The 25,500-nt window shown below is 47.8% G+C and overlaps 2 protein-coding genes across 2 annotated transcripts in view; both read left to right on the plus strand.

The window, feature by feature from the left end:
- The window catches only part of malt2 (MALT paracaspase 2), a 47,749-nt gene extending 43,243 nt beyond the window's left edge, over positions 1-4,506 (plus strand). Inside the window, exons 13-15 of the mRNA XM_056276761.1 lie at positions 36-193; positions 2,111-2,248; positions 2,915-4,506. Of these exons, the coding sequence (XP_056132736.1) occupies positions 36-193; positions 2,111-2,248; positions 2,915-3,382 (764 nt within the window). The 3' untranslated portion in view covers positions 3,383-4,506. The remainder of the gene's footprint in view (positions 1-35; positions 194-2,110; positions 2,249-2,914) is intronic.
- A 1,157-nt stretch (positions 4,507-5,663) lies between these two features.
- The window catches only part of LOC130109781 (tripartite motif-containing protein 29-like), a 37,409-nt gene continuing 17,572 nt past the window's right edge, over positions 5,664-25,500 (plus strand). Inside the window, 6 exon segments of the mRNA XM_056276762.1 lie at positions 5,664-5,683; positions 15,104-15,494; positions 15,731-15,762; positions 15,764-15,824; positions 17,695-17,930; positions 25,325-25,346. Of these exon segments, the coding sequence (XP_056132737.1) occupies positions 5,664-5,683; positions 15,104-15,494; positions 15,731-15,762; positions 15,764-15,824; positions 17,695-17,930; positions 25,325-25,346 (762 nt within the window).

The raw sequence follows: 25,500 nt of genomic DNA on the forward strand, positions 1-25,500 counted from the left end.
CGCCTCGTGTTCAGCTGAAATGTCTGTCTCCCTAGACCTCCCAGAGAGCCGTAACCTACAGTTTGACTGTGGAGTGAAGGTGCAGCTTGGCTTTGCTGCAGAATTTTCCAACATCATGATTATCTACACTCGGATTCTGGAGAAGCCCAGAGATGTGGGGTCCTGTTCTGCTCAGCTAACTGACTTCTCACAGGTTTGCTGGTTGAATCTCACAAAACACTTAAACTTGGGGGGGGGTAAGCCATCCTGGGCCTAAGCTAGCGAGAGCTAGCTTTATTTTGAAAACATGCTGGAAAAGAATATGCCCCCTCACTTCTGTCTTAGACCTTTGTGAACATGCAAACTGATTGACAGTGAGTAGGGACCAATGGCGACGCCAGCTTGCAAAGACCTCTCCTGATTGGCTGAGAAGGAGCAGGTACAGAGAAAATGTTCAGACTCTTTACAGAGCACGGAGACCAGTTTTATTTCTCAGTGCAGCAACCTACTTGATAGCGGTCAAGCATGTAAAAGTGTTTGACCAAATGTTATAAAAAACTGATCGGAATTAAAATCACTCATAGCCACTTCAACTCCTATAATTTGACGGCTTGTTGTCTCTGAGTCATGGCTTAGTTCTAACACGATGTCTTATCTTGCTCACAGGCTTGGAACAGCAAAACACAATTATCATTCATATCATTTAAGATGGGCGGCACGGTGGCGCAGGGGTTAGCACGGTCGCCTCACAGTAAGAAGGTCCTGGGCTCGAACCCCGAGGTTGTCCTAACTTGGGGGTCATTCCAGGTCGTCCTCAGTGTGGAGTTTGCATGTTGTCCCCGTGTCTGCGTGGGTTTCCTCCGGGTGCTCCGGTTTCCTCCCACAGTCCAAAGACATGTAGGTCAGGTGAATCGGCCATACTACATTGTCCCTAGGTGTGAATGTGTCGAACCCTGTGATGGACTGGCGGCCTGTCCAGAGTGTCTCCCCGCCTGCCGCCCAATGACTGCTGGGATAGGCTCCAGCATCCTGCGACCCTGATCAGGATAAGCGGCTTGGATAATGGATGGATGAATAAATGGATGGATGGATTATTTAAGATAAGATCATTCCTTTTTAATCCTTGATAGAAAGTTGTATTGTCCAGCAGCAAGCAGACTCGAACTGTTCAGCAACGCGTACATAAACAGTACAAAAATGAAGACTAATACAACTACTCTGCATGCTATAGCATAGGCAAGGATACCCTACAAGGTTATAGATAATAACAGTGTTGGTAACAAGCATGCAATATCAATATGCTGCAAAATAAATAAATATATGGTGCCTGTTTGTAACTATGAGATATTCTATCGGGAGTACTGAACAATCAACAATAAACAAGAACAATTCTAATTTGAAAGAACTGAGAATAAAAATCACAAGTGAAGATAATAAAAGTTAGTGTAAAAATATAACATAAACCAGAGGAATAGGTGTCCGGGTAGTGTAGTGGTCTGTTCCGTTTCCTACTAAGACGGAGATCGGTGGTTTGAATCCCCGTGTTACCTCTGGCTTGGTCGAGCGTCCCTACAGGCACAACAAGCCATGTCTGCGGGTGGGGAGCCGAATGTGGGTATGTATCCTGGTCGCTGCACTAGCGCCTCTTCTGGTCGGTCAGGGCGCCTGTTCAGGGTTGAGGGGGAACTGGGGGGTATCGCGTGATCCTCCGGCGCGCTACGTCCCCCTGGTGAAACTTCTCACCGTCAGGTGAAAAGAAGCGGCTGGTGACTCCACATGTATCGGAGGAGGCATGTGGTAGTCTGCAGCCATCCCCGGATCAGCAAAGGGGGTGGAGCAGCGAGCGGGACGGCTCAGAGAGTGGAGTGATTGGTTAGGTACACTTAGGGTGAATAAGAGGGGAGCCCCCCCCCCCAACAAAAAACCCCAAAACAAAACAAAACAAAAACCAGAGGAATAGAAAAGAAGAAGCAGCATGGTAGGTATTGGAGTGAATAAATCCTCCTTTTCTCACGAGCCAACACATTTTGATGAGGTAATCACTTTTAGTACTGTTACTGGCTGGGATGGCTTTTCCTCACAAGGACCATGATGTGGACTTATAAGCTAACACCGTATGCTCCGATGGCAGGGTGTGGACATCGACTTAAAGAAGAGTAATCAGGAGAACCTGGTGGAGGTGGGAAGCTTGCTGCTGACTATGGACAGTCTTCCCTCACCGGAGGTCCCCAGCCTGTACTCCCGCCTCTGCAGCCTGCAGAGACTCAAGGTCAGACCTTCATTCACAACACTATCTTCATTTAAATACATGGGTAAAATGGTCAGATGTGGGCATCCGGGTGGCGTAGGGGTCTATTCCGTTGCCTACCAACACGGGGATCGCTGGTTCGAATCCTTGTGTTACCGCCGGCTTGGTCGGGCATCCCTTCAGACACAATTGGCCATGTCTGCGGGTGGGAAGCCGAATGTGGGTATGTGTCCTCCCAGGCCATTCCAGTCGCTGCTCCACCCCCTCTGACGACCCGGGGAGGGCTGCAGACTACCACATGCCTCCTCCGATACATGTGGAGTCGCCAGCCGCTTCTTTTCACCCGACAGTGAGGAGTTTCGCCAGGGGGACGTAGCAGGTGGGAGGATCACGCTATTCCCCCCAGTTCCCCCTCCCCCATGAACAGGCGTCCTGACCGACCAGAGCAGGCGCTAGTGAAGCGACTAGGACACATACCCACATCCGGTTTCCCACCCACAGACACAGCCAATTGTGTCTGTAGGGATTCGAACCAGCGATCCCCGGGTTGGTTGGCAACGGAATAGACCACCACGCCACCCGGATGCTCAGATGTGTTGCTTTATTTGGACATGTGTACTTTCTTCACAGTGGGACTCAAATTCTCTCAGATATGAAACCACGTTGTGCTTTCTACTCTCTTTATAGGCGGAGCTCACATTTACAGTGTGCCTTCACTTCCGGTACTCGAACTTGAACGAGGAGGTCCAGGAAAGGCAAACAGTGACAGTTGGCAAACCGCTAGTCTCCAAACTCAACCTCCACCAATGCCTGATGCCTTGCTCCTTTTCCGCCTCCTCCTCTCTCGACCTTCAACCCTCCAGTCTTGCTGAGCCTTCTTCCTTTGCTGAGGGCTTTGAGCCAGGCTTCATTGCTTCTGAAACGTCTTCTGTCATTTCGGCCTCAACCACCTGCTCATATTATCTACAGAATGCCAGAGAGTTGGCCCCTGCAGCCTCTGTGACTCCGGCCAGGAGCGTTAATGTGCCAGAGGAGAACGACGGTCCGGACTGTGATGCTCCTCAGCCCCTTATGGCCAGCAGAAGCTTGCCTCACAGCCAAGGAGATGATGGCAGCTGCAAACTCAGCAGCATGTACACTTTCCATTCTTGTTAAAGGGGACCAACTCTGCAATTTGGTACCCACATCATCGATGCTGAAATAGTGGAACAACATAGATATAAAAAGAGGGAATGGAAAAAAGTGTGTTTTCGTTGTAAATGACAAAACACACAGATCAATGTTTTTTTTCTTTTTTATATTTTCCCCCCCAGTTGTACTTGGTCAATTACCCTATTTTCTGAGCCGTCCCAGTCGCTGCTCCACCCCCTCTGCTGATCCGGGGAGGACTGCACACTACCACATGCCTCCTCTGATACACGTGGAGTCTCCAGCCGCTTCTTTTCACCGGACAGTGAGGAGTTTCACCAGGGAACGTAGCGCGTGGGAGGATCACGCAATTCCCCCCAGTTCCCCCGAACAGGCGCCCCGATCGACCAGAGGGGGCGCTAGTGAAGCGACCGGGATACATACCCACATTCGGCTTCCCACCCGCAGACACGGCCAATAGTGGCTGTAAAGAAGCCCGACCAAGCCGGAGGTAACACGGGGATTCGAACTTAGGATCTCCGTGTTGGTAGGCAACGGGACAGACCGCTATACTACCAGGACGTCCTGAGAAAATGTTTTACTTCAACTTAAATATCTGAACAGTTTGGCGCTGCAACTTTCTCCCACTACGGTGTTCATGTGCTCCTCTGCCTTTTACACAGCTCAACAGGTCTCGTGCCAGTGGTTTTCTGTGACATTATTAATTATGGATTTCTCCTGATGGACGTATTGGTACTAAATTATGTGACATGGATTTGCTTTACTGATATCTGACATGAGATTACATTTAAAACCCAAGAGGTAGGTACAGTCGGTGGTTGGAAGTGAGTGAAAGAATAAGGGCAGGAGCTGCCATGTTTGGTGTTTTGCCGCGTGTACTGATGAGCCCTCGGGTATTACTTTTCAACTTCCTACAGTGAATATCGATACTAAGAGATATTGCTGTATTGCCGATGTTCACACTATGTATATGTGCAATGAACTGTATTTCAATTTCAAATGTAAATTGTAACTAACAAGTTACAAGCGATGACCACTATATTGTATTGCCATGGTGTAGTGTGAAAGAGTAAATATCTGAAAAAGTAAATACCTGAAAGAGTAAACACCGGAAAGAGTAAATATCTGAACGAGTAAATACCTGAAAGAATAAATACCTTAAAGAGTAAATACCTGAAAGAGCAAATATCTGGAAGAGTAAATACCTGAAATAGTAAATATCTGAATGAGTAAATACCTGAAAGAGTAAATACCTGAAAGAGTAAATACCTGAAAGAGTCAATACCTGAAAGAGTAAATATCTGAAAAAGTAAATATCTGAAAAAGTAAATACCTGAAAGAGTAAGTACCTGAAAGAGTAAATGTCTGAAAGAGGAAATGTCTGAAAGAGTAAATATCTGAAAGAGTGAATGTGCATGATCATCCGTCCAGCAATATTTTTTACCAGCCAAGTCAACACAACAAGGCAAAATATAATTTTCCTATCATGTAAGTTGCCGTGAATCCAGTCAAGTTTTTTTTTTTTTTTTTGCTTTGTTTTAAAGGTGCATCCGGGTGGCGTGGTGGTCTATTCCGTTGCCTACCAACACGGGGATCGCCGGTTCGAATCCCCGTGTTACCGCTTGGTCGGGCATCCCTACAGACACGAGGTGAGGGGAAACTGGGGGAAATAGTGTGATCCTCCCACGCGCTACGTCCCCCTGGCGAAACCCCTCAGTGTCAGGTGAAAAGAAGCGGCTGGTGAATCCACATGTATCGGAGGAGGCATGTGGTAGTCTCCAGCCCTCCCCGGATCGGACGAGGGGGTGGAGCAACGACAGGGGATGCTCGGAAGAGTGGGGTATATAATTGGCCAAGTACAATTGGGCGGGGAGAGAAAAACGTTGTTTTTTTTAAATAACTAAATTAAAACACAAAGCTAATCAAGTTAAAGTGTTTTCCAACCAGCTCGGTTAGATCTTGGCGGTGAAGAGGAGGGGAACATTGTAAAGAATCATAAATTGAAAACACGTTTGCCAACACGGTGGGCTGTGCCGGTGCAGTCTGTGAATGCTTTGCTTCGGCACTATGTGCCTCTGAAGAAGGTTCTGGCAACCATGTCTTCAGAGGACAGGCGTGAGTTTGGCACCAAGGCCAGTGGATTATTGAAGTTGTGTGGACTTATCAGTTGTTGTTTGCTCTTCCTGTGTGCCAGAGGGCTCTCGACCCTGTGGTAAAATCGTGTTGTATTTTGCAGCAGGCAGACGTATCCGCTGCTGACACAAAGAAAGCTGCATTAAGAACGAACATGGTTTTGGGTGGCCTAAGGTCAGATGCTGGATTTTCTTCTCTTTGGCAAAGCTGCCTTGACAGATCAGCGGAGTGGGATGTTAGCCCACCAAATGGCCCAAGACATGTTTCCAAAAGGAAAGACTCTAGGCTTGGCACAGCTCACTCTTTATGAGTATTACAGGACAACTTCTTCTGAAATTCTTGATCTGCTTGACATTGAGACCCATTTCAGCCAGAAGACTTTTGACATTTGTGACACAGTAGAACGGCTTATTTTAACTGCAGTAAGTGGAAGTGGCTTGAATGTACAAGGTTTGGAATTTGTCACTGGTCACTTTGGAGGTGATTTGGACTCTGGTCGTCTTCAGAACCAGCTTATGGTCCTTCCTGAATTGGTGGCTGGGAAACATGCAAGCTCAGTGAGGGATGTAATCAAAGAGGTGAAAGATACTGGTCTGGCAGGGAGATTGTACAGTCAGGTGGCAAAGCTAATCCGTGTGTACTTGGTCATTCCTGGGTCCTCAGCTACTGCAGAGAGAACATTTTCAAGCTTAAGACGTTTGAAAAATCCCCTGCGGTCAACTGACTGCTGGAAGGCTAAACAGCATAGCAATGTTACACACACACACACACACACACACACACACACACACACACAAGGACAGATGCACACACTTAGATCTCAATGAAGTAGGGGACATGTCTGTCCTTAAACATCAGAGAAGGAAGGACACATTTGGACATTTCAAAGAATAATCTCGTTGTATTGTACAGTCCCACCAAGATCTCGTGGAGGGTTTTTGTCATTGTTGCGACCCAAAATGATTGAATTTGCAGCCGCTTTTCTCCAAAGTTGCGATGCAATTTCAAACTTTTTTTTTGCAATAAAATTGCAGGAATGTTTGAAAAATCTAAGGCAGCTGGAAAATGTTCTGATTGTATTAACGTTTTCTCATGTTTGTAGCATCAACAGGAAGTCTCATAGGGTCATTCACGCCTGTGGGGGCGCCATAGGCACCAAAGGGGTTAAACTGATGTTGAGATACACCAATCAGCCGCAACATTAAATCCACCTGCGTAAACCAGTTTTTTCATGATTAAAATGCTTTAAACTGTATAAACATATCTATAACACTTAATGTCATTATATGATGTGTAATTATATGATCAGATAATCATAAGTGAATTACATTCAAAAGTAACGTTTTTAAATGAAATCACTTGTAGGTAATAGGGGCCTACTCGTGCATAACTTGATCCATCTAATTGTAAAGAATTAGTCGAGAATGTATATGTATATTTATGAATTTCAACATAGTTATTAATAAATACATTTGTAGATAAATGGAGTTAGCATGTGTTCAGACAAGTACTTGGCTCAGCTGTGCAGCTGTCAGCTGCTGCTGAGACTTCATGATGTAAACAGGATGGGGAATACGGGTAAAGTGGGACAACTGGTAAAGTGGGACACTTACATTTCATCATCTTTATCTTTATGTCACGTATCTGGAAAGAACCCAAAAGCAGACGGGACAACCAGGTAAGGGAAGAAATCAAGTCTTTATTGAAGTGGCCGATCCCAGGGGTAGAGCAGGAGTTGGCTCAGTGGCAGGTACACTGGCAGGCAGAAGTCCATGAATGGCTACGTTCCAGCGAAGACTGGTCCACAGTGGAGGCTTTTTAAGGGTGAGGGCGATTGCTTGATGGCCAGCTGGTGTGCCGGGGTGAAGGAGGGGTCAGCAGGTGTCAGCTGGTGTGCCGGGGTGAAGGAGGGGTCAGCAGGTGTCAAGGGAGAGAGGGCGATTGCTTGATGGCCAGCTGGTGTGCCGGGGTGAAGGAGGGGTCATCAGGTGTGCCAGGGTGAAGGAGGGGTCAGCAGGTGTCAAGGGAGAGGGGCTGTGACACTTTATGTGTATATACTTCCATTATACAAACAAGTTTCTAAGTTTATTATAAGTTTCAGTAGCTCTGACATTTAAGCCATTTGGATCATAATTTAGAATGATAATGAATGAAAATGATCATAAAGTGTCCCACTTTACCTGTATTCACCCTATTTAGATGTTATGATTGTGATCATTGTCTTAATGGGGGTTCATGCTTCTCGACCACCCTACAGGGTTTTGGGTTCACCAACCATAGGAACAAATATCTGTGGGACACTGATACATTGCAGTAATATGATCCATAATTACATTAAAATATTTTACATTGAATCATACAATAACCACACCGTACAAAAACAGGTAGCTTTATGAGTCCTTTATCTAATGCACACACCATACTGTGCTTGGCGAGAAGGTTTGGCTATACTACTTTTACACTGGTGATGGCCCCTATGCTTCATGGTAATACCAAACACAATCTTTTCTCTTGTGAGGAACCAGTTGGATTTTAGTTAACAGCCAGTCATTCCTATGAGAATTGCTCAGCTGGCACATAGGCCGAAAAAGTTTCTGGCTTCCGAGTTACTTCCGGGTACATGGGGCCCACTGAATATGCGCAGTAGTGTTACTCGCATCATGCCTCTAGGCCAGTCTTGGCTATGAGAAAGAGCGAGCCGCGTTCAGGATCCGGCGCTGCGCGTTCATGGGTGCATGATAAGACTACTACGGGACTTACTTGGGACTCAAAACCATGGATGTATTAATACAAACGGCCCAAAATAATAATAAAAAAACAACAACAATTACGTTCAAAACAAAGTCTTAACAAGTGACCAATAAATGTGACGCAAAACCACAAAGTCAAAACATCTTGATGTGTGAAAGAGAAGGCTCAGCTTTGTGTCATTTATTCACCTTTACCTTGGATTGTTGTTCATCCGAACAGCGTTTGTTTAACCTAGTAGAGATCCGTCCCGACACACATGACCGCGCGTAGAGTGCTCGTACACAGCCGTGACGTCATGCAGAAAAAAAAGATTTTCTTGGCTTGTTTTGGGCTTTGGAATTTTTCAAAAAAAATATTAAAACGCCATGGCTTAAAAATATACAATACAAAGAGTAATAATTGACCATGATTGTAGCTGCAGGTGTGCTGTCAACAGTTTTACAGGAGTCTCTTTTACAATGGTGGTCTGTGAGGAAAACGCTTTTGGGCCGCATGAGATCTTCCGCTGCAATACCGCGAGTGGCCACTGGAAAAATTGGCTGCAAGGCTGAGCGGTGGGGCCCTATCCAATAATCCATGGTCCCATTCGCGCGCGTGTGTGTGTGTGTGTGTTAGGGTGACCATGCGCCCCGTTTTTCCCGTGACAGTCCCGTTTTTCAGTCTACTTTCAGGTGTCCCGACTTATTCTCAAAAATGACCTACGTGTCCCGTATTGTAGTGCCTGGTGATTGGCATGGTTATTCTGTGTGTGTATCTGTTGAGATATGACACCAGTGTATTTGTATGACTATGTGTTACTGTGTACTATTATTTTGTTTACGACTTTGTTTGTCCACGAGTGGGCGGTGTTGCGCTTGCATGCGCGGATTGATTACGTCACTGAGACGCTGTTCATTTTTCTTCTTCTCCCAAAACGACCGAATAAACGAAGACTGCATTTTTTTTCCCTCCAGCAGAAGTTCTGTAGTCAGTACGATTCTTTATAACGATTTAATAATCCACTTCATCTGCACAGAGATAGACATAAAGTATTAGTCTAGTCTTCTAACAGGTTATGGGCCCAGGTAACGTTGGATTATTTAGTAGTTTGATAAAAGAAGTACACGAAGTACACGAAGTGTGATAACCTCGGATGGCGGGATGCGCGCAGGTTAGCACGGAGTAGCAAGTTAGCAAGTGTGAAGCTAGTTAGCATCGAGAGAGGCTATCGGGAAGCTAACGGAACGCTAAGCTAACGCTACCTAGGGAGATGGAGCGAAAGAAGAGCAGGTGGCCCACATTCAACGGACAGGCCGATGAGTATGAACTGTGGGAAGAGCGAATGCTCTGTTGCATGCATGGTGTGGGGCTGAAAACCACCATTCTTACCGAGCCCGTGGGACCTTTGACAGCGGAAGAGCAGGCCCTAGACGAGGAGCGGAACGCGGACGCCTACTGCGCATTGGCGCCTTTATTGGACAACACAAGCTTGGGACTGATCTTCAGAGAAACGAAGGACAAAGGTTGGATTTTAGTTAAGAGTCTACGGGTGTTGCGGGAACATTACATTGGTAAGGGCAGAACCCGGATTGTCACTCTGTATGTAACATTGACTGGGCTAAAGAAAGCTGATAATGAGACGATAACAGAATACATTATCCGAGCTGAACAAATCATTACGGCTCTCAAAGGGGCGGGAGAAGCACCGAGTGAGGGACTAATGATGGCCATGGTGATGAGGGGGTTACCTGAGAGATATAAGCCATTCACTCTAACGGTGACACATGGCGACAGTGAGTTGACATTGGGACAATTTAAGGCCAAATTGAGAAACTTTGAGGCGGCAGAAGATGTAGCTAATGCTACAGCATCGGACGAGACGTCCGAGAGGGTGATGAAGGCCCACGCAGCGCCTAAGAAAGCCAGTGAAACGCTGTGAGGGAGATGATGAACAAACGGTGTGCTGGCGATGCGGTGACAAAGGCCATCGGAAAACGGACTGTTCACGCAGCGTGTGGTGCAGCTTCTGCCGGGTCAAGGGTCACACGGACAAAGTGTGCAAGAAGAAGGACCGCGCTGATGGAGCCAGGTGTGCACGCGAGCAAGGTGGCGGCGGCGGTGGTGGTCACGGAGCAGGTCAAGGTCAGGGACCGGGGAATACTGCGGAAGAAGAGAACTACATCTTCAGAGTGCAGGCTGGAGAGACCAGCTCAGCAGGACCAGGACGACGGCAACAGTTCAAACCAGGATTGATTGTGGACTGTGGGGCTTCTTCCCACATAGTCAATGATAAGAAGAAGTTCAAGAGCTTTGACAGCTCGTTCGAGCCAGAGAAACACTGCATGGAGCTGGCGGACGGTAAGCGCACCTTTGGTGTGGTGCAGGGCAGGGGAGATGCTACGGTATGTCTGCTCGACAGTGAGGGGCGACGGTGTAGAGTGACACTGCGGAACGCACTATATATTCCATCGTACCCCCAAGAGCTCTTCTCTGTGAAGTCTGCGACAGCACATGGAGCCAGTGTGTTCTTCGAAGAGGGCAGAGATGCCCTAATGTCACCGGATGGTACCAGGTTTGACATTTTTGTACAGGGGAAAATGTACTATTTGCAAACTGAATGTGTTGTTGAAAAGTGCCATGTGAGCCATGATATAGAAACTTGGCATGAGATAATGGGCCACTGCAACTATGACGATATCATAAAGCTACAGGATATCACTGATGGTATGCATATAAAGGGTAAAGTGTGTAAACCTGACAAAGAGTGTGCAGTATGCATAGAAGGGAAGTTTACCCAAAACAGGAAATCTACAGACAAAGCCAAGACACCACTGGAGTTGGTAAACACTGATTTAGCTGGTCCTGTGGCAAATGAGTCCATTAATGGTTTCAGGTACATGCAATCGTTTACAGATGTGTGCACAGGGGCTGTGTGTGTTTATTTCTTAAAAACAAAGAGTGACACAGTGCAAGCGACCGAGAAATTTCTGGCAGATGTAGCTCCCTATGGGACAGTGAAATGCATAAGGTCGGATAATGGAACTGAGTTTACAGGCAAGGAGTTTCAAACCCTGTTGAGACGGAACAAAATAAGACATGAGACGTCCTGCCCATACTCTCCCCAAGAAAATGGCGTTGCAGAGAGAGAAGGACGCACACTATTCGAGATGGCAAGGTGTATGCTAATAGATAGTGGTCTACCAAAGAGCCTCTGGCATTATGCCGTACAGGAGGCAGCCCACACCAGAAACAGATGCTTCAACAAGCACACAGGCACTACGCCATACACGGCAATGACAGGAAAAAAGTGCAACATGGCTAGAATGCAAAAATTCGGGACAGAATGCTATGCTTACCAGCAGGACAAGGGAAGGTTAGATTCTAGATGTGAGAGGGGGCGTTTTGTAGGACACGACAAGAACAGCCCGGCCTACCTAGTCTACTACCCTGACCAAGAGAAAATACAGAAACACAGACTAAGTTTATACACAAGGCAACTAGTGAAAATGAGACTCAAACACCAGGTCTGCACCCAGAAGACTGGGTAAGAGAGAGAAAGTCTGTTGAGACAGCTGCAACTCAGCCTAGAGTACAGACTGACGGTACACAGTCAGCACCCGAGGATGATGACGAGGAGCACCCAAGGGTGACATCACAAGCCTCAGCCAGTGGGAGGTACCCGCAAAGGGAACGCAACCCTCCGAGATACCTGATTGACTATAGTCAGGGCGACAGTGATGACAGCTCACTCACTACTATAGATTATGCATACAGGGCAATGTGCGGTGTCCCTCTGACCTTTAAAGAGGCCATGGAATCGCCAGAATCAGAAAAGTGGTCCAGGGCAATGGACGAGGAAATGGAGTCTCTAAGAGACAACAAAACATTCACCCTTACGAAATTGCCAGAGGGCAAGAAAACAGTGGGAGGAAGGTGGGTGTATTCGATAAAGACAGATATAGACGGACACGACAAGTACAAGGCTAGATTTGTAGCAAAGGGATATAGCCAGAGAGCTGGGGTGGATTATGGGGAGACATTTTCGCTGACAGCCAACCTAACAAGTGTTCGAGTGCTTCTACAGAAGGCGGCTCAATATGACTTGATTTTACACCAGATGGATGTAAAGACGGCCTATCTTCAAGCCCCCATAGAAAGTGACATATACATGGAACAACCTGAGGGTTATATTGAGAAGGGAGAAAAACTAGTGTGTAAACTAGAGAAGTCAATCTACGGCCTCAAGCAGTCTGGCCACAATTGGAACTTACTGTTACACGAGTGTTTGACAGGTGATGGTTTTACACAAAACCAATCAAACCATTGTGTGTACTCCAAGGAGTCACAGGAAAGGATGTCATTGGTGTATTGCCCTACAGACGAAATGGTTGCGGGTGTAATGACGAAGCCCGCATCCAAGGTAAAACAAGACATTTGCTAAGGAAATGTTTGGTGTGTGAAATGTGAGTGGTATGGGTTATACCAAGTTTCTTTTCATTATTTTTTTTAATTTTGTTCTATAAATATGAAAAGGTATACAGTAAGCTCATGATTCATAAGTGGGAGTGTTGAGATATAACACCAGTGTATTTGTATGACTATGAGTTACTGTGTACTATTATTTTGTTTACGACTTTGTCCACAAGTGGGCGGTGTTGCGCTTGCATGCGCGGATTGATTACGTCACTGAGACGCTGTTCATTTTCTTCTTCTCCCAAAACGACCGAATAAACGGAGCCTGCATTTTTCCCTCCAGCAGACGTTCGGTAGTCAGTACGACTCTTTATAACGGTTTAATAATCCACTTCATCTGCGCAGAGATAGACAAAGTATTAGTCTAGTCTTCTAACAAATGTGTGGTGCGGTATGTAAATGACCAGGAGGTGTTGAAAAAATGTGCGTGCACCTGGCGAGAAAGTCCAGTCCGTGATCCAAGAGGGGTTGTCCGAGAAAGTCCAGGTCCGAGATCCGGGAAGTCGAGTCCGAAAGGAGGGGTCCAGATAGAGGGACAAGGGGGGAGATCGCAGGAGAGGTCCGGGGAGAAACGTGAAGGTCGCTGGGGACGAGGGAGACGCGGGGAGCCGTGGAAATCGCGGAGGGAGAGTCTTGGGAGGAAACAGAGACACGAAGATAAGACACTGGGGAATAAACAGAATGCAAGGAACGCTGGAGGGCTTGTCAGAACTTTACCGCAGGGTTCAGTACGTCGAAGCACTGAGAGACGTTCTGGGAGGCTTCTTGTAGAAGGCTGCCTGATTGCCACAGGTGTGCCTGATGGATGATGGCAAACACCTGGTGCAGTGCAGCGCTCGTCTCCTCAGAGCGCGAGCCGAGCGCTCGGATGTTTCCGGCACGTCCGAGCTAGGGGAGTGGCTTGAACGTGCCGGGGAGGCAGCTCGGGGCGGTGTAACCACAACAGAAATGTAATATTATTATTGAGGTGTTGGACTAGCCTTCGGTTCTGTTACCCCAGGAGGACAATCCCAAATGAGGTTCTAGATCTTTGGGCTATTCTATTGATTTCATTCCTCTCTCAACTCATTTTCACATATATTTTGAATATATGGTGGCCCAGTGGTTAGCACTGTTGCCTCACAACAAGAAAGTCCTGGGTTTGAACCCCAGGCCTTCCCAGGTCCTCTCTGTGTGGACCCCTATTTATTACATATTTATTAACAGGACAATGAGAAAAGTGAAATGACCTTTCATGAAGATGTATTGTTTATTCACAATAGAAAATAATAAATGAAATGAAAATAGACCCCTTTTTAGTGTTCTTTTAAGGCACTAAGGAGTTTCACTCGACATCAAAAATATAAGCACTTACCCTTTAAACCTGTATTCACAATTAGGAAACATTAATAATCAATTTGCATGAATTTACATTCACAATAAACACTTGACAGAAACTAACAACAAAGAAGTATTCACTGGTGTGGGCCCACTTCATAAAAATAAAAACAAAAGCCGGCAATAAACCAATAAACAACCCCGTTGCAGGCCTGATGGGAGCTGGGTTTGAGCACGGTAACCGTGGGTGACTCACCCCTGATGAAAAGTCAAAGGTCTCTGCCCTTTAATGTCCGGTGACGGCCTTTCACGCCATCTGTTCCGGCGATGACTATGGTGAAGGAAAATCCCCCCCGGTCCTAGAGGCGATGAAGAGGGGAAACAGTGGAGCTCCCTCGTTGCCAGAGGTGCAGCCGTGCTTTCCCGGCCACACGGGGCGCTGTCTGGTGACACTGTGTGCAGCCTCAATGTCCGCCCATGCAGGGTTAGCATACATTAGCAGGGGCGCTAACTAGCTGCTAAGTAGCATGTGGCAGTATACACTGGACGAGACTAGCTCCAAAAACACATGCTACAGGTTAACAAGACTTCAGTGACATGTTAGCTGGTAGCTAAACATAATATCAGCAGTCCAAACTGTCAGCAAAAAACAAATTTAGAGCATAATACACTCAAACCCTCATGGCCGAGTGCCAGCCGGCTCTCGTCTTTCGCTCCGCTCTCTGAGCACGACCCGTTAGCCCCGCCCCCTAACTGTTGCGAGGCACATACTTAAAGTGACATAGACTTGTGGTGTAGAAATTATGGGATGTCAACTGCTATGTACATATTAACTGAAACTTAACTCTGGTGTATTTACACCGGGGTTACACTTATATTACTGTTTTCCCATATCTTATTTATTACTGACATGTTTCTCTGTTTTGTTCCTCACTTCATTCTAACTTAACAACAGCAACATTGTAGTGATGTTGACGATGACATTTTCTTTGTTATCATTATTATCATCATAAGTAGTGATCGTAGTAGTAGTACATTTTATCATGACCACAGCAGATAATTTCTTTAAGACAGGATTTTAATATTTCAGATTGTGGAGAATCTGAAGACAGCAGGGAACCAGCAGGCCTCTCCCTCTGCAGATGTGTCCTACGCTGGCCCCACAGATGTGGCCTGTGATTTCTGCACAGGGACTCAACCCCACAAAGCCCTTCTGACCTGTTCAGTGTGCCTGGCCTCCTACTGCTCCACTCACCTCCAGCCTCACTACACTGTTCTTGTGCTGAAGAAGCACAAGCTGGTCTCTGCCACGGCCCGACTGCAGGAGAAGATGTGCTCCAGTCATGACAAGCTGATGGAGGTGTGCTGTCGTACAGACCAGCAGTGTATCTGCTATCTGTGCACCATGCATAAACATAAGGGCCACGATACAGTGTCGGCTGCAGCAGAAAGGGCTGAGATACAGGTAGGACCACCACAACTTGTTGATCACGAACAAACAAGAGGCAGTCCTGTGAGGTTACATGCAGAATAGTTTTGGTTTGTATATGGAAAACCTTCAGTTTCTCAACACAGAATATTCAGCACATCTAAAAGCCGAGGCTCCCTGTGTTACCTTAAAAACTGCTGACCGACACAGAAATGCTTCCCTCTTTAGTCTCCCTTTGCCCAGCTGCAATGTTTTGGTATGTTTTCTTCCAGAAACGGCTGGATGTTAGTCGCCAGAAAGCCCAGCAGAGTCCAGGAGAGAGAGAAGGAGATTAAGAAGCTGAGACAGGCTGTGGAGGATCTGAAGGTGAAGAAAATGGACTAAAGTGTGTGCTGTTGTTTGTCTGGTAAAGTGACAAATGACCATATTTGCCTCTCTCCTAGTGAGGGTTGGCAGAGATGATGGAACAGATATATTCTGTTGGCTGAGGAGAGTCCCAACTTGAACAAAATGTTTGCACAAGGTGTTTTTTTTTTGTTGAAAACTTTATTTTCCAATTTTCAAGTTTTTTTGTAACAGGTATACAAGGCACACGAACAACAACAACAACAAAAAAGAAACGTGTAGGAATCCCCCCCTCCCCCCAAGGCTCAAAAAAAGAAAAGAAAAGAAAAAAAGGACTATGCAGGGATTTCTTATTCCAATTCCACATAATAACCATATTTTTGAAGACGATATAAAGTTGTACACATATATCTATAAGTATTGTCGTTACAACCAGGTAAATAAAAAGTACATTCAATAAAAGGGAAAACCTTCAATAAAGTCTATGAAAGGACTCCAGGTCAAAGTAAAGTTTTTGTGGGTTTTACATATTTTATATCGGAGCTTTTCTAAAGGTAGAAAGGACAGCACCTCCCTCAACCACTGCAAAAACGATGGAGATTTATTCCACTTCCGGTTAAATAGGATAAGTCTGCATGCTAGTAATGAGGCAAACGCTCTATCTAGCATTTGCCTGCAAAGTTGTGACCTTACAGTTAGGGAGCGGTATGCCAAAGATGGCTGTGTGAAAATCAGGGGTTATGGTCTGTTTACAGATATGTGAGAATACATTAAATGTCTGTCCCCAATAACTGCTGAGGGAGGGGCATGCCCAGAACATGTGTCCCACCGAGGCTGGACTATGGCTGCACCTCGGACAGCCAGGGTCTGTGGTGGGAAAGATTCTGGCAAGCTTGTCCCCCAAGTAGTGAAGACGGTGAAGCACCTTAAACTGAATGAAGCCATGTGGTATACACAATGAGGATGTATGTAAACGAGTTAAGCTGTCCCACCATGCCTCTTCAGAAAGCTCTACACCCAGCTCTCTCTCCCATGCAGTTTTTGTTTTGTCCCAGGATATCTGTTTCAATCCCTGTATCAGTGTGTAAATTATAGAGACCCGTTTCCCCAAAGGGATCCATCTCTAGAATAACATCTAATTGGCTCCTGGGTGGCAGATACGGAAATGAGGGAAACACTTTCTTGGCAAAACTACGGATTTGAAGGTGTCTAAAAAAATGGGATGTGGGTATGTTATGGTCTTTGGTAAGTGTTTCAAATGAGGTGAATGTTCCGTCTTTAAATACATCCCAGAAAAACACCAGTCCATGTCTATGCCAGTGTTGAAATGCCTTATCTAACACAGATGACGAGAAGAAGTGATTATTTGCTACTGGGAAAAGACCGCTAGCAGGCTTTAATCCAAAATGCCTCCTAAACTGGAGCCATATCCTAAGTGAAGCTTTAACCACCGGGTTCGTTATTTGTATGTTAGGATTATGTGGTAGTGGAGAGGTGAATATCGCTAAAGGATTGGATAAGAGCTCCATGTGAACCCAATCTGTGCCCTGTTGATTCTCATATGTAAATGCCCAATGGAAAAGTTTTACAATGTTCGCAGCCCAGTAGTTACACAAGGTGTTTTCCCACATGTTTTATCTTTCACCCTATCTCACCCTTTTTGTTTTATTGTCTTATTTTCATCGTTTGAGTTTATTTGCTAAGGGATTTGTAACTATCTATTTAAATGAAGTGTGATACTAACACAGTTTAAAATGCATCAGAGGTGGAAGAAAGGACTGGAATAGAAGTTCATATTAGTCACATGTAAATTTAGGATCCATCTGGTCCTTCTTCTTAAATGAAATGCAGGTTCTTTACCAGGCAGGTGTTTGTATCTTTCTACTGACAGAGCTCTGCACAGACTGCAGTGGAGGACAGTGAGAGGATCTTCACTGAGCTGGTGGCCTCCATTGAGAGGAGGCGCAGCGAGGTGAAGGAGCTCATCAGAGCCCAGGAGAAGACTGCAGTCCGTCAGGCTGAAGAGTTTCTCCTGCAGCTGGAGGAGGAAATGGAAGAGTGGAGGAGGAGCGATTCTGAGCTGGAGCAGCTGTCACACACTGACGACCACATCCATTTCATTCAGGTGTTGTTTACTCCCCAGATTAATTATGAATTGTGATGTTAAAATATTAGTAGTTGTTAGTAATTAGTAGTAGTATTGAGTAGAAGCAGAATACTTCACAACTGCTATCATTAAACATTTATTGACATGCTACAGTACCAGAGGAGAGAAAAAAGATACGTGTATTTATGTTAACATTAGTTTACTGGAATATTAAATTATCTTTCCCTCACACACACACACACACACACACATATACACACACATACACATACACACGCACACACATACATACATACATACACACACGCACGCGCACGCATACACACACAGACACATACACATACACACACACATACACATACACACACACATACTTGCTTGCTTGCTGGTTGTCCATCGTGCCCGATGATGACCATCTTCTTCTATTTGTGGGTCTTTTGAGGACTCAGATAGCAGAAGATACCCGCGCAGAGATGGTTTTTAAAGTGGCATGGGGGGTGCGCTTCTCCCAACGCCACATGACTTGATTGTAGAGGAGATGGTTCCGATGGCAAGGGGGATCCCTAGACGACCGGCACCTCCACACAACTGCAGGGGGCTGCCGGAAATCCAGTTTTTCGGAAACCGCCTCGAAGCGTGCCGTCACAGCTTGCTTTTCTGTTGGGGTAAGCTCCCTTAGCCTTATGTCTTCCAGACTCACCCACAAGGCAGCGGGGCAGTGGTTGATAGGTGCCAGGGCGTGTCCACCAGGGTGGGCCTGCACACCATATCTCTGGGGCCCACTGCTGCTCCGAGATCCCCTGCCAAGTTAGCCTGGGGCCGCAAGACCCCAGTTACCATGTGTGGCCATAGGGAGGCCTGGCAGGAGTCTTGGTGAAGGAGAGGCTATGTACTGGCAAGGGAAGGCTTACACGCTAGGATGCTTCCCTATTCGCCACAAAGGCTAGCCAGCGGCAGCAAGCTAAGGGCAGGAGGGACACAAGCGGGTTGGAAGAACACATGCACCTTCCCTCCAACTACACACTGCTGCACTAGACACATCACAACACCCTGTGTGTATGTACACACACACACATACACACACACACGCAGACACATACACACACACACACACACATACATACACACACATACATACACACACACGCACACACACACATGGATATTGTAACTTCTTCATCCTGCAGCACATTTTGTAGTCAGGATGGTGTTTTCTTTTCATTCTTGTCAGATAACAGTGTGAAAATCAAAATGTATGAAAGGTGTATACGTTAAATGGATGTTATTTAGCGACTCACAGCTTGTTTGTTGTTGCTCAAATCAGCAGAATGTGTTTCAGACAGACAGGGAGGTAAAAACATGGTGTGTAAACATCCAGATGGAAGATTGTGTGTGGTTGATGTTTAATAGATAGACGCTGAATGATAACATCCACATCAGAACAGCATAAACCTCGATGGATCAGATGAGGTGTTAAAAGACTTCACCCTGCTATTAGTTTACCCCTTCTCTCTCTTCCTCTCTGAAATCCCCTTTAGCTTCACATGTAGAATTTACTGGATTCACGTTATGATTGTGTGTTGTAGAGAAATGTTTATGATATGTGCGACTTTAAGAATATACGAGTCAGGTTCCTGTTTATTGATGGTTTCTGTGTGATGTTAAATAAAGTGGTGTTTTGTTCCTGATAACCTGTAAATAAAAGCTATATTTTATTCAGTGTGTGTGTGTCTGTGTGACAGAGAGAGAGACAGAAGTGGTTGTGTCTCACCTGTGTGCATCCATGTACATGTTGTGCAGGTGAACATGTGTGTAGGTTTGTATTAGTGGCTTCACTGATGTGTTAATATGTCCCAGTAACACGTCTGCCATGTTTCCAGTACTTTTTTGTGTTATTTTTTGTCAGGTATGTGTGTATAAACAACATTTGTGTTGGTGATGGACTTTTTAACTCTGTCCCCTGCATGGATGTAATAGAGTAGAACTGGATACCGGATCTAAAAATGGTGCCTGTTAATTCCTATGATTTCTATTTATTTATTTATTTAAAGTGATTCATTTATAAAACATAAGGGCATCCAAACCATGACAGTGAGCATCTCTCAACATACAAGGCACCTGAGGTAAGACAGATAGCTTCAATAAAATAAAATATAAAATATGCCTATAGTCCCCGGGTCCTATAGGACCCTTTCGGAAAAAAAAGGGTCCCATATTCCCCGTTTTCCCCTAAAAAAGGTCCTATAATCCCGGTTGCAATAGACACCGGGGAACACAGAACCCTCTTTTGGAAAAAGGGTCCTATATTCCCCGCTGTTTCCAGGGGAACATAGGACCTTTTTCCAAATAAAGGGTTGTGGAGTTAGAAAACAACGAGACAGGAGACGTGAGAGTAGACGTAGTCGAGGTAGTTTACTAGCTCCAACTTTGCATGTCATACGTTCGACGACGACACTGAACTCTGTACCGGAAGCGGAAGTCCATTCTCTGACCCCTTACCTCTTCCCTTAAAGGTACACTGTCCTCTTAGGTGAATGTCTCTAGTTATATAGATGTGGGTCACCACAAAGGCCCCCCCAGAATTCACCTACACAAAACAATGCAAAACAGCAAAAGCGCAAGTCATGAACATAAAAATAGACTCTACAACAGAACAGTCAATGACATAGTGCAAAGTCACGGGGAAAACAAGTGACGAGTCGGGGGGCGGACCCTGCGGCCATAACGGCTGTGCTTCACAGGAGGGGAAACAGATGGGGCCGAAACCCGGGCCATAGGCGGGGCCGAAGCAGGAACAGAGGCAGGTGCCGGGGCCGACCTAGGAGGGCGTCCCCGCCGCGGGGGTAGGGCCAATTGCATTGGCTCCCCAATGTCCAAGTGAGCGGGCTTGAGACGGTCTATAGCGACCCGCTCCGGCCTGCCCCCCATGTCCACCACAAAGTTCTTATCCCCCGCCTCCAGGACGCGGAAGGGCCCGTCGTATGGGGGCTGCAGCGGGGACCGATGGCTGTCGTGCCTAATGAAGACGTACCTCGCCGATGGCAGATCCTTGGGGACGTAGGACCGGGGGAGGCAGTGTTGAGACATCGGAACGGGAGCGAAGGCACCGGCAGCGCTCCGGGGAGCAATGAGGTGAGAGGTGGCCGACCAGGGAGCCGTAGCATCCGGAAGAAACTCCCCCGGAACTCGCAGGGGCTGGCCATACACCAGCTCAGCGGAGGAGGTCTGGAGGTCGCCCTCGGGGCCGAACGCAGGCCGAGCATGACCCATGGGAGCCGGTCCATCCAGTCGCAGCCAGTGAGGCTTGCCCGCAGAGCGGCTTTCATGTCCCGATGGAACCGCTCACAAAGTCCGTTGCTCTGCGGGGTGTACGCCGTAGTGCGGTGGATCTTCATCCCCAGGTGCTCAGCGACCGCCGTCCAGAGCTCCGAGGTAAACTGGGAGCCCCGGCCGCTCGTGATGTCACCCGGCGTGCCGAAACGGGCCACCCAGCAGCCGATGAACGCCCGTGCTATCTCTGCTGCCGTCGTGGAGGACAAGGGAATAGCCTCTGGCCACCTGGTGGCCCTGTCCACAATAGTGAGGAGGAACGTATAACCACGGGAGGGGGGCAGGGGACCCACCAGGTCAACATTGACGTGGTCAAACCGCCTCTCTGGAACCACAAACGGCGCCAAAGGGGCCTTGGTATGGCGGTGCACCTTGGCGCGTTGGCACGCCACACACGAGCCGGCCCAGGCTCTAACATCCTTACGGAGCCCAGGCCAAACAAACTTGACGCTCACCAGCTTGGTCGAGGCCTTCACTCCCGGGTGGGAAAGGCCGTGGACGGTGTCGAAAACTCGGCGCCGCCAGGAAGTAGGCACCAGGGGGCGCGATTGACCGGTGGAGATGTCACAGAGGAGGGTGGTGTTGGCCGCGTCGAACGTCACGTCCTCCAGCCGTAGCGCCGTAGGGGTCGACCGGTAGTCATGAACGGTCGCGTCCTTGCTTGGTCCGCTGCCATAGCGGCGTAGTCGAGTCCCAAGTGAACGGCGTTAACAACCGCCCGTGAAAGGCAGTTGGCGACGAAGTTATCCTTGCCCGACACGTGTTGTATGTCCGTGGTAAACTCGGAAACCGCCGCGAGATGGCGCTGCTGACGCCCAGACCACGGTTCTGAGGTTTTGGCCATACAGAACGTCAGCGGTTTGTGGTCCACGAAAGCGGTGAACTGTCGGCCCTCCAATAGGAACCTAAAGTTTCTGGTTGCGAGGAAGAGACCCAGTAGTTCCCTATCAAAGGTGCTGTATTTGCGCTCGCTCTCACGGAGTTGTTTACTGAAGAACGCCAACGGCTGCCAGCCCCCCCCCCACCCACTGCTCACACACAGCCCCCACGGCGTAGTCGGAGGCATCCGTTGTAAGGGCTATGGGGGCGGCAGGCGACGGGTGAGCTAGCAGCGCAGCGTTGGCCAGCGCGGTCTTGGCGGCCACAAAAGCCTCGTCCATCCCCGAAGACCAGTCCAGCTCGTCCTTAGACTTCTTACCCCGCAGGGCCTCATACAGGGGACGCATGATGTGGGCGGCACGGGACAGGAAACGGTTATAAAAGTTCACCATGCCCAGGAATTCCTGCAGCGACTGTACAGTGCAGGGGAACATGGTGACAGCCTCAACCCTGGCAGGGAGGGGAACGGCCCCCTGTGGAGTGATGTGGTGCCCGAGGAAGGTGATGGACGACTCCCCGAACTGACACTTAGCTGGGTTGATGATGAGGCCGTGTTCGCTGAGCCTGTCAAACAGCTGTCTGAGGTGCGTCATGTGTTCCTCCGCCGACGCGCTGGCCACGAGGATGTCGTCTAAGTACACAAACAAAAATGGCATGTCGCGGAGCACAGAATCCATAAGGCGCTGAAAACGTCTGCGCCGCCCCTTTAAGGCCGAAAGGCATACGTAAAAACTCAAAGAGCCCAAAGGGTGTGATGACAGCCGTTTTTGGGACATCCAGTGGGTGGACCGGCACTTGGTGATACCCCCGCACTAAGTCGATTTTGGAATAGATGGCAGCGCCCGCCAGGTGGGTAGAGAAATCTCGTATGTGCGGTATGGGGTACCGGTCGGGGGTCGTGGCATTGTTTAGGCGACGGTAGTCCCCGCACGGGCGCCAACCCCCGTCGGCCTTAGTAACCATGTGAAGAGGGGAAGCCCACGGGCTGTCAGAACGGCGGACAATGCCGAGGCGCTCCATAGTCGAAAACTCCTCCCTGGCTATTGCGAGCTTGGCCGAGTCGAGGCGTCGGGCCCGGGCGTAAACTGGGGGGCCCACTGTGGTGATATGATGTTCCACGCCGTGCTTGGCCACCGCCGAGGAGAAGGTGGGTGTGGTGAGCTCGGGGAAATTTGCGAGCAGGCGTTGGTATGGATCCCCGGTGGAGAGTGTGTCAGCGAGGCACGGCGCTCCAGCGCCCCCAAGCGTGCAGGGGTATGACGCAAAAGAGACGGCATCAATCACGCGACAGTTTTTAACATCCACCAGCAGGTTGAAAGCACAGAGGAAATCCGCACCTAGGAGCGGGGTGGATACAGCAGCCATCACAAAGTCCCAGCCGAAACGTCGGCCGCCAAAACACACGTCCACATGTCTGATACCGTACGTCCGAATGGACGTGCCGTTGGCGGCGTCCATCTGGGGGCCGTGACTGTCGGTCATCGTGTCCACAGCTTGTGCTGGTAGTATGCTGCGTTGAGCGCCAGAGTCAACCAGCAGCCGCAGGCCCGACAAGGAGTCTCTGATGAACAACAGCTTGCAGTCACGGCCGGCGCCCATAGCCGTTAACGAGCGCCGGCCTTGGCGTTTCCCTGAACCCTGTAACTGCAGGGTTTGTGACACTGTTTTGCTTTTGCCCCAAACCTGGCATGGTAATAACAGAGCCCGTACACAGGTGGTGGTGGGGCGGTCTGGTGGGGTAGCAGGGCATGCACAAACTGTTGCCAGGAAAACCCTCTCTGCTTCAGCAGCCAGAGAACGGTAGTCCTTGGAGGCGGCGAGAGGAGAACTGGCCAGTGCTGTGCGTACAGGTGCGGGGAGCTGCCTCAGAAAAATGTGTGTGAAAAGAAAGGCCGGATCAGCCGATCCCAGCACAGACAGCATTTTTTCCATTTGTAGCACACTTGATAAGAATGACACTTACAAGGGCTGGTGTTTTTGTTGTTTTACTCCATCTGTCAAATAGACATTACAGAGGACACGTTTTCAGGGCATGGCTCACTATACGAACGGCAACACTCATCTGACGACTCTATGTCCCAGAGTGCACGGCGAGAGCCAGCACTACGTCACACAGGCTAGAAGCAATTAACCTGCAGTGCCCTCCTGTGGCGAGAACCGGCTATCACAACAACACAGCAGACAATTCTCCTCTTTACTATTAGTGAGTGGTCAATGAAGGTAAGTATATAAAATAAAAAATAGATGGGGGGCTACTAAATCCCAAGTACCCCACACTCTCCCCTCAAAAAGATAATGGCGTCCCGACATAACAAATCTACCAGTCCACATTGCATAACTTTTCATTGAAAAGATAGGTTATTACTAAGCAGGAGTCAATCTGGATACTGTACTGTAATCAGTCATAACATATAACACACATCTCCTATTAATGGTATATGTTTGCAGTAAATAATGTGCACTTGAATCCACTGCTTCGTCCGTCTTGAGGCCGGGGAGCTATAGTATCTGACTAAAAGCAAATAACTTTGTAATAGTAATATCCCTGGTGGTAACAGGTGTGTTCTAAAACCCCAATGCTACAGTAACTCTGTGTCTGGTGATCACAGGACAACTAAAATCACATAGCTATAACAATTGTAACATGTCAAAAGTTTTTGTTTTTTTTTTTGTTTTTTTTTTGTTTGTTTTTTTTTCATTTATTTATTTATACTGAGTTGTCTGATTTGCTTATCTACCAGACACACTAGGCTGCCCTAGTCTGTGATAAGTAAACACTGGTGTAGGTTTTCTATTTCTCAAAGGATATGCTTTTTCTCTGGCAGGCTGCACAGCTTCCCCTGGAGGAGGCTGCAAGGCATCTTCTGGTGGAGGCTGCAAGGCATCTTCCAGGCTCTTGTCGTCATCGGGCTCATCCTCTTCTTCAGCTCCAGATGTCTCGCCATTCTCTGACACTGTCCCATTGTCCTCTATTGTTGCAGGCTGCTCCGCAAAATCCTCTTCATCTTGACCGTCTCTTTCCTCCGGATAGAACTCCAAGGCATCTGGGCTCAGCTGACTCTGGATCCGCTCACTGGCTCTGACTGTTGGTCGTCCCACGATGCATCTCCAGTTATCCTCATCATCTGAGTCACTGTCCTGTTCCTGGTTCCACTGCATTTGTCTGTCTGTCTTCTTTCTCTCCCGTCTAGGTTTCACAGGTAAGTCCTCTTCTCTTGGTTCCACCGGCAGGAAGTCGCATGGCAGAAGAAGGTTCCTATGCATGATTCTGGTTCGTCCTTTTCCATTCTCCGGCTTCAGCTCATACACAGGGCTGTCGGCGTGCTTCCTCTGTGTTACTACATGCACCTGGTCCTCCCAGAATGGTCTTAATTTCCCCGG

This window comes from Lampris incognitus, chromosome 3 (assembly GCF_029633865.1).
Source record: "Lampris incognitus isolate fLamInc1 chromosome 3, fLamInc1.hap2, whole genome shotgun sequence".
Taxonomy (NCBI): Eukaryota; Metazoa; Chordata; class Actinopteri; order Lampriformes; family Lampridae; genus Lampris; species Lampris incognitus.